We start from the raw sequence: 14,296 nt of genomic DNA, 5'->3' as shown, positions 1-14,296 counted from the left end.
GTGTGACATTGGAGATGTGGCCATTATGCACTGGGACACACGCATGGGAACCTCTGCATTGGGGTGCAGAAGAGTTAAAATTCCTATTCGTCAGTGTCAGGGGCTGGACTAAGGAGGAATGGTGGGGACCGCCCCCCCCCCGACCCTTCCCAAGAAGGGGATAGTATAGATTTAGAGCAGTGGTTTGCAGAAGGGCATAGTTCAGAGGGCAGAAGCTGGGAAATATTGGAAGAGGAACAGCAGGAAGAAGCAGCAGCAGCACCAGGGGAGAGACAGCTGACAGACTCAATGTCCTTGGAGAGCATTCCTGACCCCCCTTCTCCCACAACCAGACGGGCATTGAGAGTAGAAGAACAGAGAGCTCAGTGGCAAAAGGCTCAGATTAGCCGATGCAGGACTGGCGTAGATTAAGGGAGGCGAAGGGGAGAGGGACTTTACTTGGAGCAATGCCATCATTGCATAGAGACTACAGTGGTACCTCGGGTTACATACACTTCAGGTTACATACGCTTCAGGTTACACACTCCGCTAACCCAGAAATAGTGCTTCAGGTTAAGAACTTTGCTTCAGGATAAGAACAGAAATCGTGCTCCGGCGGCGCGGCAGCCGCAGGAGGCCCCATTAGCTAAAGTGGTGCTTCAGGTTAAGAACAGTTTAAGGTTAAGTACGGACCTCCAGAACGAATTAAGTATTTGACCCGAGGTACCACTGTTCATCCCTTTGTCTCACTCTGTGAATACTGAATAAATTACGTGGTAAGGACTTTTCATGTTATCTGATTTTCTTTTTCTTTTTTTCTTTTTTTGGCTGCCACCAAAAAATAGGGATAGTAATCCCTAAGCCTTGACAATCATTGATATTCATTTGGGCCAGCCACCCTCTCTTGCAAGATTGTTGGAAACATAAAACAAGATAACTCTATACACACTATCTTGGGTGCTTTGAGTGAGACAGTGGTGTAGCAGTTTGAGTGTGAGATCAGAACCTGGGAGATCAGGGTTCAAATCTCCATTTGGCTGCTAGTCGCTGTCTCTAAGGCTAACCTACCTCACAGGGCTGCTGTGAGAATAAAGTGGAAGGCAGGGAGAGCCTTGGGGGATAGGCAGGATTACATATGTGGTAACTAAAACACATTTTAATAAAATAAGGGAGATGAAATGTTGAAAGAAGATATGGAAAATAGCAATTATATTTTAAAATATGTATTTTGAGGAGGAAGAATCCTAGACATCCTACCCATTATGTTGCCCACATTTGCCACAAACCAGATGAAACCAGATATGTTTACTGCTTAAAGGCAGCACAAGGGGGCTATTTTCTCACAGAGATTTGAATTCATTGGTTGAATCTCCTTGCAAAGAACATGAAAATGAGACGGGATGGTGAAAATGAGATGGAATGAAGCGAGAAAAGCCTCAGGACACCCTACCCACCATGCAAATAGTTTTGTTTCCAAGTTAAAGCCAATTCACACTCGAAGCCTCAATGGATATGCAAAAAAGAGATCAGGAAAGGGGACCAGCCGATATCACTGCAAATGACAAATGTCACGACAAATTACAGAGTGTTAAGACCACTGAAGACCAAGTAAAACACCCCACAGTAGAAGCAAACATCAAGTTTTAACAAGGTAGCTTTAAAATAACAAAATAACAAACCTATTACCTCCAGGCTGGGGTTGGGGGGGGGCTTGCTTGTTTTATACAGATGTTATTATTTTATTATTATATTTATTACCTGTCCTTACCAGCAGATCCCAGGGTGGGTTACAACTATTTAAAATTCAGAATTGAAAAGGGTTAAAACAGATTTCAGGACTTGGGAATAGGGCGGGTCCTGAAAACACAACATCTCAGGTGTCAAAGAGGCCAGAGTAAAAATATCACTGATGCAGTAACAGTGCATTAGTGGTAAATTTATACTGAACTGTCCACAGATCTTTCCACTTTATTAGTTGTTCTGCGATGCTTCCCCAATGCCGCCATATTATGGCCATCTGCAGGGGCAGCTCTTGTGTCATAGTGCAACTTACGTGAAGTGAGTCCTGATATACACATTTGGGCTTGTGCTCTGCCTAATCCGTGCATTACTGCTATTCCCCACAATACAATTCATTTTAATGTTATTTTGGCTTATAAAATACGCATTTTTAAACATACTTTTCATACATAATGTGCACACATTTGTGTGCACTTTATTTCGTTGGAAAACTGTGTAACAAAATTCAGAGAAGTGCAAAACTGTATAACAAAATTTGGAGAAGTGCAAATTTTGACAGACAGCTGTGTTTCGGCTCATGCACCATTTCAAAAAGTGTGAATGAAGTAGATGGGCATCAAAACGCAAATTTCTCTTCCCCCTCCCAAGTCCCTACCCACCAACACTCACCCACTGCACAGCTTACTGGGACGGGGCAGGGGCAGGATTAACCGACCACAGGTTACAAACAGTTCAGCACTGTAGCATTCGTGCTTGCATGTTTGCATGGCGAGGGCAGATAATATTGTTTCGTTAGCTGGATTTGGCTCATGGGCTGCCAGATGGCCACCCACTGTTTTCAGAACATCATGCAAATGATTCATTTTGCTTATGATTTGATTTAATGGCCTCCACCTGCCCTTTCACGGGGCAGAGTCGCCCAGGTACCATTTGTCATTGCGTTCCTCTGACTACTATTCAAATATAACATATTCCCAGGCTTTAAAGCCTTTGCCTAGTGGGTATCGCCTCCAAGATCTCCGCCCTAGTCAAGCAGGCAAACAGGATCAAACACAAATGGCCAGAGACAGAAGGGCAGAATGCAGCTTCATGGGCTGAAAGTGAGAGCGACTACAGGTATGGATATGAAGCAGAGCAAATAAAGGAAGGTAAGTCTATTCCTCCTTTCTTATGAACTGACTCCATAGGTAAAGGTAAAGGGACCCCTGACCATTAGGTCCAGTTGTGGCTGACTCTGGGGTTGCGACACTCATCTCGCATTATTGGCCGAGGGAGCTGGTATCTGGGAAACCGCTTCTAAGTCGCTTCTGGGAAACCAGAGCAGCGCACGGAAACGCCGTTTACCTTCCCACCGGAGTGGTACCTGTTTATCTACTTGCACTTTGATGTGCTTTCAAACTGCTAGGTTGGCAGGAGCAGGGACTGAGCAATGGGAGCTCACCCCGTCACGGGGATTCAAACCACCGACCTTCTGATCGGCAAGTCCTAGGCTCTGTGGTTTAACCCACAGCGCCACCCGCGTCCAAACTGACTCCATAGCCACTTTCAAATAGCTAAAGGGCTGTCACGTGGAAGATGGAAGCACGCTTGTTCTCTCATGCTCTGGAGGACCCAAGTCAATGGCTTCGAGTTACAAGAAAGGAGATTCTGACTAAACACTTTAGAACTTTCTGACAGTATGAGCTGTTTGACAGTGGAACAGAACTCCCACGAGAGGTGATGGACTCCTCTTCCTCAGAGGTTTGTAAGCAGAGGTTGGGTGGCCACCAATCATGTATGATCTAGTTGAGATTCCTGCATTGCAGGGGGGTTGCGCTGGGTGACCCCCAAGGTCCTTTCCAACTCTACGGTTCTACGAAAAGAACTACAACAAAACATTTTCCTAATACGAAGTGCATTAACCCTCTGTTTTGCAAGGAAAGCTTGTTTGCTTTATCGCGTTTATTAGTATTAAATCGCTCCATCGTCTCTGCTGTGACAGGCCAGTCCTATCAGGCCTCCTGTCCCTCAACAGTCACCTGGGGGTAAGCCATTCCACCAGGCTGCCTCAATGGAAGAGTTAGGAGGCAGAAGGATCGTTCCATCAAGCACCTCCAGCCCCTGAACTGCGCAGACTGGTCATTATAAGAACAATGGCCCAAGTTCGATCCCCCCCTCTTCCTTCCATGTCTTTCCCCTCCTTGTGCCGTGTTTTTTTTAGATTGTAAGTCAGCAGGCAGGGATGGTCTTGTTTTCATTGATTGTATATAAGTCACTCTTAGCAGAGCAAAAATGTTCTGAATAACAACAATAGGTACCCACCATTCACCCAAAGGTCCTACAAATTTAAAATAGAACATTAAACCAGTTTAAAACAGCTTGCAATCACAGAAGGGTGGATCTGAAAAATATACACCTCAAAGGCCCGAGTAAAAAGCATTGAAGCTGATATAAAGCTGTGGGCCATATCTTTAGCTCAGGAGTCTTATCACTAGTTGTGCCCGCCCTGTGGAATGTCCTCCCGTCAGATGTCAAGGAAATTATTATTATTATTATTATTATTATTATTATTATTATTATTATGGCAACTTCCAACACCTATAACAACATAAAAAACTGTCAAACATTAAAAACTTCCTGATACAGGGCTGCCTTCAGATGTCTTCTAAAAGTTGTGTAGTTCTTTATCTCCTTGACACCTGATGGGAGGGCCTTCCACAGGAAGGGCGCCACTACTGAGACGGCCCTCTGCCTGGTTCCCTGTAACTTTACTTCTTGCAGCGAAGGAACCACCAGATAAACAACTACCTGACTTTTAGAAGACATCTGAAGGCAGCCCTGTATAGGGAAGTTTTTAAAGTTTGATGTTTTACTGTGCTCGATGTTTTAATTTGTTGGAAGCTGCCCAATCAGGTGGGAGGCATTTAAATAATAAATTATTATTATTACCTCTCCACATCCTGCAGCCCAGCATGGCATGGACAGGTGGGCTGGATCACCTGTCGGTCATCTGATGCCACCATGATATCAGAAGATTGAGAAGTAGTAGTCCCACCCACCTATTGAAGTTGGCCTGTGAGGGTAAAGTGAGACAGTGACCAAGCTGGAATGAACTGCCCATGTGCCACCTGATGGACAGGGAGTTCAAGCCTGCTTTCCACAGGGTTCAGGTGCACACAAATATTCATTCACGGCCAGCAGGATAAGGCGACACATCACAAAGCCGCTGGTTGGTATCCTGCTTCTCTACCAGGTGGCCTTCAGACAAGACCTTCCAGTCTTCAGCCCCCCATCTGCAATATGGGAAGAAGTATGGTACTACCTTGCAGGGTGGTTGTGAATCTCACATGACAAACAGCATGTAAACACTAGGCATAAAACACAGATCTACCTTCCATTTTCCCCATCACAGGCTAAAATGGCTCTCAGTGCACTGCTTGGGCTCCTGGTTTCCATACAACTGAACGAAGCAAAGGCCAAGTCCCTGTTGACCCAGTTTAGTGCTCCGGGGGACTTTGTCCTTGGTGGGATGTTTGCCTTTCACTCCAAAGTACAGTACTTAAGCCAGGATGTGGAGCTGAAGACTCCCAAGTGTTCCGGGTGAGTAGGACCAAAAGAACTTCAGCAAAATGCACAGACCACCAAGACTAGAGATGTAAAATATCCAGGCATCTGAAGTTATGGAAAAGCACCTTCTCCAACATTTCTTTCACCATTGTAAAAGGAAATATTTCAATATCAATTTCCCCAATTTCTTGACACCTCCCCACAATAATACCTAGGTTGGGAAAACCAGACCACCCCCACCCCTGAAATCCACCCCACGGCCGACTTGTTATGAGTATCTCATTCCGGGGTTCCGAACAAGGCAAGGGAGCTGTCCAGCATCAGTTGGTGCTGAACGGAAGAGGAGCTGTCCAGAGGGCACCTAGGCTAGGAACGAGCCTACGGAGGTTGTTGCACCAGCAACTTCCAGGCATCCAACTGGGGTTTAAGCATTCCACCTGTCTGCTTCTATCCTTGCCCCCAATTATGACTTTTATAGCCCTAGTCCCTCCTCCCAAGTAGGGCTCTGACCAGGCTGCCTCATGTGACACAGTGAGAGCTGTGCTAAGCAGAAAGAGCTTAGGTTTGGACTCCATACCAAACTAGAAATGATTGTGTGGGGTGAGCCAAATTGGGGACATAGCGAAGCTCCCAATTCTTCTGATTTTCTGGCTGAGACATTGTCTTGTGGAGGTGATTTCAGAGGTTTCCTGGTCCCAGTTTATGCTGGGAGGGGGCCATGCTGACATCATTTTCTGACAGTAAGGACTCATTTTATTCCAGCAAGGCAATGTCCTGTCACTGCATAGAGACATTATAGCACCTCTGAGTCAGGCATGCAAAAAGCTTGTCATGTCCAGACTGAAAAGGATAACTAACTGAGGCTGCTAATTGGAGAATCCAATCTCCAATTAGGGATGAAGAATCTGGACTTCCAGATATTCCTGGGCTCCAACTCCAGTCAGACACATCTCATCTCCGACTCAACCTTCTATTCGTTTTTGTCATTCCAAGGTGCTTCAACGAAATGGTACAGTCCTAATGGGAAAGGTTGTTCCACCTCAGTAAAATTAGGAGTATGCAGAGTGTTGAGTGTGGCTTCTGAGTCTGATTAGAGATCAGATTTCATCTGCAGCAATCACACACATAAGAGATATTTGTAGAGTAAGAAAATAACAAAATCACTTATTATAGGAAGTGCATAGCTTGGATAGAGAGGTTTCTAGTTCTAAGCTAACTAATCTAGAGAAGACAAAGGCAGTCATGCATGCTCCTTTGTTCTCAGAGGATAGATCCAAAATGACCTTGAGGTCTGAGAGAGAAGTGTAAGTGGAGGAAGTTGTAAACAGGATGCAATCTAAGGTGTCTAAACTCCTATCTGCTAAACTGAGTTGCACCCAGACTCCCAACAAATTAAGCACCTTTGACACCACCCCCAATTCTTGACTTGAAGTCCAGCAAAGGAACCTTTGTCATTCACCGTCCTTGAAATGATTAACTCTTTTTTAACCGCCTCCCTAAGCTTCGACATTACTGGATACAAGCGGCACCTGAGCATGCGCTTTGCCATCGACGAAATCAACAACTCGACTTCCCTGCTCCCCGGTGTCAAGCTCGGCTATGAAATCCACAACACTTGCAACAACCCAGCCGTGGCCAACAAGCCCACAATGTCCTTCCTCTCCAAGTACCCCAACCACTATGGCGTGGAGGTGCAATGCGATTATACCAACTATAAGCCTCGAGTTGTCGCCGTCGTCGGCCCCGGCAATTCGGAGCTGAGCGTGCTGGTGGCTCGGTTCCTGAAGTTCCTTTTGATCCCAGAGGTAAGATGGGAAGTGCATTGCACTGGCTCTTATGAAGATCTCTTCCTCCCTTCAAGGAAGATCCTCCACTGGTGTGTTTTGAGTAGGATCCAGGGTGCTACACTGAGGCAGAAGGTTGATAGCCATCTGGGTGGTCGAGTAGCAGAATCAAGAATTATGATTGTGATAAATTACCTGCCCTTCATACTAAGGTCCCACGGCAGGTTACAGCAATTGAAACACAACACTAATATTAAAAGCACAATATCACACAGTATTTTTTTTAAAAAAAAACAGGTTTAAAACAACTTAAAATCACAGAAATAAGGTGGGTCTCAAAAATATATATCTCTGTTGTCAAAAGCCAGGATAAAGAGCATTTGCCAAATGCTGTATAATGAAAGTGCTGGATACACCTCTGCCAGGCTCCATCAATGGGCCTTTTCAGTGGAATGTCATTGGAATCCTCTCCTCACTAAGGTGCATCTAACCGCACCATTGTTTTATTTTTCTCACAGACTTTTGGATGTGGTTATTGGGGACTGAAATAATTCATATATAATTTGCTGCTGCTGAATGTGAATTGCATTTATATAGCTGTTTTAATCATTTAATTATCCTGTATTGCAGAGACTGGAGTAAATGACCATTCCAACGATGCATTTCTGTGATTCTATGCATGTTATAGGCATTAAGTATGTCTGTTCATTATCCCCCTATGCCTTGTGTCCAATGCTAGCCCTACTCAGAACAGACCTCTTTAAAATAAGGGACAGGACTAACTTAGGTTTACAAATTTCAGCGAGCCAACTCTGAATATAACTTAGCTGGGTTCTAGCCATAGATGCCCAGACACCCAAATCACTGTTGCTTGCCTGATTGCATTGCATCAATTCAACGGTTATTTGAATATCCCAATTTTCATAGTCTCCATCTAAGAAGATAATAACAGCCTGCTAGATTGGGCTAGTGGCCCATCTAGCCCATAATTCTGTTCTCACAGTAGCCAACCAGATGCCTGTGGGAAGCCCACCAGCAAGATCCGAGCACAAGAGCCCTCTCCCCTCCTGTCGTTTCCAGCAGTGCATATTCAGAAGCATTGCTGCCTCAAACCATGGAGGCAGAGCATAGCCACCAGGGCTACTAACCACTGATAGCCTTTATCGTCCTCCATGAATTTATCTGCTCCTCTTTTAAAGATGGTGGCCAAGTTGGTGGCCATCATTGCCTCCTGGGGAAGTGAGTTCTATAGTTTAACCATGCACCACGTGAATCTGCCGTGAATCTTCCATATCCTCCCTATCTTCCATATCTCCCCAGATCAGCTACGCCAGTTCCAGCGATAAGCTAAGTGACAGGCAACTTTATCCATCGTTCTTCCGGACCGTCCCCAGCGACCGAATCCAAGCCGACGCCATGGTTCAGCTCCTGAGCAAGTTCAACTGGAACTGGGTGGCCACTTTGGTGACTGACGACGAATACGGCCGCCGGGCCCTGCAGATCTTCGTCCAGCTGGCTCTCTCTAAGGATATGTGTGTGGCCTACGAAGCCATCCTCCCAAGCGACCCAGAGGAAAGCAAGAGGAAAGAGGCGCTGTCCAAAATAGCCGACCAGCTCCAGACGTCCAACATCAATGCCACGGTGATCTTCGCGCAACCGAGCAGTGCGGAGGCACTGCTGAGGGTGGTGCTGAGCAGGGGCATCACTGGCAAAGTGTGGATCGCCAGCGAGTGCTGGGCAACCTCGCCCATCGTTGCTCATATTCCGAACCTGGCGAGAATAGGAACCATCATCGGGGTAGCGATAAAAAGCGGGGAGATGCCTGGGTTCAGAGAATATGTGCAGAATGTTGTGGCAGATCCTAGTAGGGACCAGACCAGCTCTGACACCAGTGATGGGGATGAGCAGTGCTCTGATTGCAGCTCTCTGACTCTTGCCGACTTCTCCACAGACACCGGTCCCGCTAGGTTCTACAGCACATTCAACACCTACAAAGCGGTCTACGTCATCGCCCATGCTCTCCACCAGCTGCTTCAGTGCAATGCCACAAGCAAGTGGTGCAACATGAGCAGAGAGGTCTACCCGTGGCAGGTGAGTGAGGAGGAAGCAGTACAGGGTTACCTGCAAGGGCTGTGAGTTTTATTGGCTTTGGTCATTGTGAAAGGACTCTACTCTCTCTCTCTCTCTCTCTCTCTCTCTCTCTCTCTCTCTCTCCTACCTGAGTTATTGAAACCAAGGCTGAGGAACATTTTTTTAATTATTATTATTTAGCTTGAGACTTGTGTTCTTTTCTGGGCAACCACCTCAGGGTCACATGGCAGTGGAAGGTGGAGCCATAAGCAAAAAGTGGGTGGGGCAACTAAATAAAATGTTACCTTTGCACAGTAGGCTAGTTTTTACGTATGTCCACAAACCCCTGTCCACCCACCATCCAGACAAGCATGAGTTCAAGGGCACATTCCACTTAGGCATAAACACTAAGTCCTCCTGAACCTTCCCGAGAAGAGGAGAGCAGTATAGATTTACAACAGTGGTTTGCAAAAGGTCATAGTTGCAGAGGCTGAAGAGGGAAGAAGATGGGAAGTATTGGGAGAGGGCTAGGAGGAGGAAGGAGCAGCAGAGGAGAGACAGCTGGCAGACTCAGTGACTTTAGAAAGCATTAATGACCCCCCCCCCAGGACCCGGCAGGTATTGAGAGTAGTAGAGCAGAGAGCTCAGAGGCAGAAAGCACAGATGAGCCGGCGCAGAGATGACGTATAATAGGAGAGACGGAGGGGGTGGGACTTTATTTGAAGCAACATCATTATCTCTCTCTCTCTCTGAGACTATTGAATAAAAGACTTGGTAAGGACTCTTATTGTTTATCTGCTTCTTGGCTGACACTGTGGGAGGGATCGGATTCCCTGAAGCCTGACAGAAAGCATCCACTGTAAGGGTTTCAATCCTCCAAACTTTGGAAGGGCTGCATTTACTCCAGTCATCTCAGAAATCCCATTAGACTCCCTGTTTTCATGTAAGCACACCTGCCCATTGGTGGGTCAGGGGTACAGCCAGCTTTCTAAACCTGCTCCAGATTCACCTCTGACCTCCCATCCCTTACAGCAGCAAGGGGAAAATGCACTTAAATTCGTTAGTTTTTATACCACCAGTTATCTGGTCAATCAAGGGCCCCTAAGTCATAAGCGCATCGTTACCCAGCCGAGGGTGGTAATACCAGCATCCTCACCAAAGGGAAATTGCCCACACACTTGCCTAGTTTGGCTTTGCAAATCTTTCATATTTGGAGCACAAGAGTGCAAGAACAGCCTCGCTGGATCAGGCCGAAAGCGCATCTCCTCTGACATCCTGTTCTCACACTAACCAGATGCCCATGGAAAGCATCCTTAAATCATGTATTGCATCAGAGGTGAGGAGGCAGTATAGAGGAGCTTATGCATTTAATAAAAAAAAAAATACGAGAGGCTTTGATGTGCCTCCAACCCTCTGCTACCACCTCCCTCACTTAGGGTTTTAAATAACTACACTTCTTCGGGTTCTTCTCCTTGTTTTGCAGCTCCTGGAAGAAGTAGCTCGGGTCAACTTTACCATCAATTCTCATCTGGTTCATTTCAGCAAGTCGGGAAATCCTCCAACAGGTTACGACCTGATTTACTGGGATGCGACCACACATGGAAACCACGAGTTTGTCAGTTTCGGTAGCTATCATCCCCTGCAGCCTCAGCTCAACATTAACAAATCAAAGATCCGCTGGAACACAAAGGAAGGGAAGGTTGCGCTAAGTTGTTTATTCACTACTTACATAGCTCTTGGCTTCTAAGTCAAAACAAAACAAATCCTCCTTTCTGCAAATGGTGGTGGCAGTTTTCATATTCTGTCCCTATTAAGTCCAAACTCTGTTTAAACAGAACTAGGTTCTCTAGGCCTACTAAAGACATTTTCTCATCCTCCTTCAGTGCCCCTCATCTTTATCCTTAAAGGTCCACATCCTTCTCTTCCTACTGCTCCTCACAAGTCAGCTGGTGTCAGGGAACTGCCATCAGTGCCGGAGGGAGAGAGCAAAATCCAGAGGGATTCCAGAGAGCATCCCAGGAGTGGGAGAGGCAGCCCATCTTCTGGGGAAGAGAATCAGCGTAGCACCAGTGGAGAAGTGGGGCAGGTGGGGGAAGCGGCGAGGCGGTCCCATGACTCCTTGCCGGGGACCAGCGGGGAGAGCAGAGGTCCTCCACTGCCTACGCCCTCCTTGCGCAGAAGGCTTTCGCGCAGAGAGAGTAGGAGGAGACTAGGCGTCAAAGAGCTTCTTTGCTGGAAGAAGTTTAAGAAACGCCCACTGACGGATTCTGCCAGCGATTGAGACAGCCACAAGAGAGTGGCTGTCCGGACAGAAAAGGTTCACTCAGGCAACCCAGCCAGGTGTTTGCACCGGCTTACGCACGAGCAACCCCTAGAACCATTACAGCTGGCTTTCTTCCAGCATGATTTTTCAGGCATAAGGACTAGAAACTTAAGGGGGGGGGGGGAATTTAAAAAGAAGAAAGAAAGAAAGAAAATAGATCATCTCAGGCTGCTGACTTTTACTGCCCAGTATTCAGTCCTCAGTTTGGACCATCCACTAAGAGAAGCTTCCCTTTCCCATGATGGTATCAGTGTTGGGCGCTAGCATATTCAGGAAGCTGTCGAGGCCCCAGAGCTCTCAAAGGGTTGCTGTCTGCTGGTTCCAACTTCTGCTCCTTGCTGCAACTTGCAGTGGTGCTCCTCCATCTTGTCACTACCTATTTGCTTCCTCATCTACTGGCTTGCAGGGACAGACGGACAGCTAGAGGAGGGGTTGCCAACACAGCGCTCCTGGGCACAATGACACCCCTTTGGTCTTCCTCTGCCACCTTTGAGGCCCTCACTCACTGCTCTCTGTAGAGGTGCTGAGGGTGGCTACCATTTTCTCCCTTGAAAAGTACATAGAGCTGCAGGAAGTTGGAAGAGTGGCAATCCTTCCCACTTCCTCTATCACTTTTAGGTATGCTTCAGTGCTTAGATTCATTCTACTAGATATACCTTGGGATAAACGGAGTGTGCTTGCTTTCTCTCTGTCACTTGTGTGGTAGCTGGGTGCAGGAATGATCCAGGGGAGCAGAGAAAGAAGAGACCAGAGTGGGTGGCATCCATGGCATTTCCTTTAAAAAAAAGTCCAAGTGTATTATGGGGCGTAAAAGGGCTGGCAACCCCAGATGTAGAGGAAAGGGGGGGGGCTAGCTTGTTTTGACAGGATTTCCAAAGTGGTGGTGGGGACAGCACAGTCCACTGGAGTCGGTAAACACCCTTTGTTTGTTTCTTTCATTTCCTAAAGCCCCCCATATCAAGATGTACACAGGAGTGCAAACCAGGGCAGAAGAGATGGCTGAGAGGAGAACACAACTGCTGCTTTCTGTGTGAAGACTGTCCTGCAAATTACTTCCAGAACAAAAACGGTGAGCTGGAGTTTTTCCAGATGTGCCAAGGGTGCCTCCTCATTTAACAACTGTACATTGGCAGCGAAGTTTTGAACCAACACATCTTTCTTCTTTTTGCCTTATAAATATTTTTAGCTCCTGTTCATGTTCTCCACCCCATGTTCCATTCTTACATTTTAAGTAAGAATGATCAGATGCATTTTTAGCCAATTAACTACGTTTGCATGATAACGAACAACAGAAAGAATGAGGGAGTAAACTTTGTCTCAGGTGGTGCATGTAAGGTAAGGTGAAAAGGCAAAGGAGTCCTGGATGGTTAAGTCCAGTCAAAGGCAACTAAGAGGTTGCAGCGCTCATCCCGCTTTCAGGCCGAGGGAGCTGGCGTTTGTCCACAGACAACTTTCTGCGTCTTGTGGGCATCATGACTAAACCACTTTTGGCGCAACAGAACACCGTGACAGAAGCCAGAGCACACAGAAACGCTGTTTATTTTCCTGCCACAGTGGTACCTATTTATCTACTTGCACTGGTGTGCTTTCGAACTGCTAGGTTGGCAGAAGCCGGGACAGAGCAACAGGAGCTCACCTCGTTGCACAGATTTGAACCGCCGACCTTCTGATTGGCAAGCCCAAGAGGCTCAATGGTTTAGACCACAGCGCCACCCACGTCCCTTTTGGTAGTGCATGGGAGGCTTTGTCTTAGAAGAGACATCTTTTAATCTCTCTCTCTCTCTCTCTCTCTCTCTCTCTCTCTCTCTCTCACACACACACACACACACACACACACACACAATGGGATGCCTCTTTTGGCACCATCGTAGAAGAGGTATTCCTTCTTTTCCTACACACAATGACTGTCACCTGAAGACTAACCAGGGAAAGGGCAACTTTTCAGCCAAACAAACTGGGTTGCATCCAACATAGTTCTACTCAGCCTCCTCCCCTTCTTGCCTAATCAACTATTCTTTTCATCCAGATCCCCATGAATGCACCCCATGCCCTAGAGAGAAATGGTCTCCTCCGCAGAGCACCACATGCTACGACAGAGCTTTTGAATACCTGGAGGTGACCGACACCCTCCCCATCAACATGGTGGCCTTGACGGTCTTGGCCATGGCCCAAATGGCCGTTGTGACCGGCATTTTGGCCAAGCACCGTGGCACCCCGGCCATGCGCTTTGTCGGTGGTTTCCCCACACTCTCCATTGTCCTCTCCTCAACCTGCTTCTGCAGCAGCTTCTACTTATTCGTCATCAAGCCCACCTCGATGGTCTGCAAGCTCCGGCAGCCCCTCTTCTTCTTCAGCTTCACCATCAGCTTGGCCACACTGCTTGGCAAGACACTCCAAAGCTCAGGGCTCGGCTGGACCTTGAAGAGGCCTAAGCTGAGGAAGCACCTGATGGGCCTCTGCATCCTCCTCAACATAGCCATCCAGGGCCTCCTTTGCCTCGTATGGTATTTCTGGAACCCTCCTTCCTTGGAGGAGAGCACTGAGCTGGAGAAGACCATCCTGGTGCAATGCCGGGACAGCTCCTTCCCGGGCTACAGCTCGCTCCTAGCCCATGACTTTGGCCTGGCTGCCGTCTGCTGCCTCTGCACCTTCATGGGGAACAACTCGGACCAGAGGAACGACAAGGCCGCCAAGTCCATTAGCTTTGCAATGATCCTCATCCTCATCATCTGGACACTCTTTGTGCCCACCTACGCCACCTCCCAAGGGAAGTTTGTCTCCCTGTTCCAGGTCTTTGCTGGCCTGGCCAGCATCTTTGCCATCTTCGGCTCCTACTACTACCCAGTGTGTTACA

The 14,296-nt window shown here is 47.3% G+C and overlaps 1 protein-coding gene across 1 annotated transcript in view; it reads right to left on the bottom strand.

Annotated features, from left to right (window-relative positions):
• Window positions 1-10,770: 10,770 nt before the first annotated feature.
• DVL1 (dishevelled segment polarity protein 1) overlaps window positions 10,771-14,296 on the bottom strand; it is a 110,046-nt gene continuing 106,520 nt past the window's right edge. The window contains exon 15 of the mRNA XM_077931352.1: window positions 10,771-10,796. Within this exon, the coding sequence (XP_077787478.1) occupies window positions 10,786-10,796 (11 nt within the window). The 3' untranslated portion in view covers window positions 10,771-10,785. The remainder of the gene's footprint in view (window positions 10,797-14,296) is intronic.

Source organism: Podarcis muralis, chromosome 7 (assembly GCF_964188315.1).
Source record: "Podarcis muralis chromosome 7, rPodMur119.hap1.1, whole genome shotgun sequence".
NCBI classification, from domain to species: domain Eukaryota; kingdom Metazoa; phylum Chordata; class Lepidosauria; order Squamata; family Lacertidae; genus Podarcis; species Podarcis muralis.
This window is presented reverse-complemented; position numbering and strand designations above follow the sequence as displayed.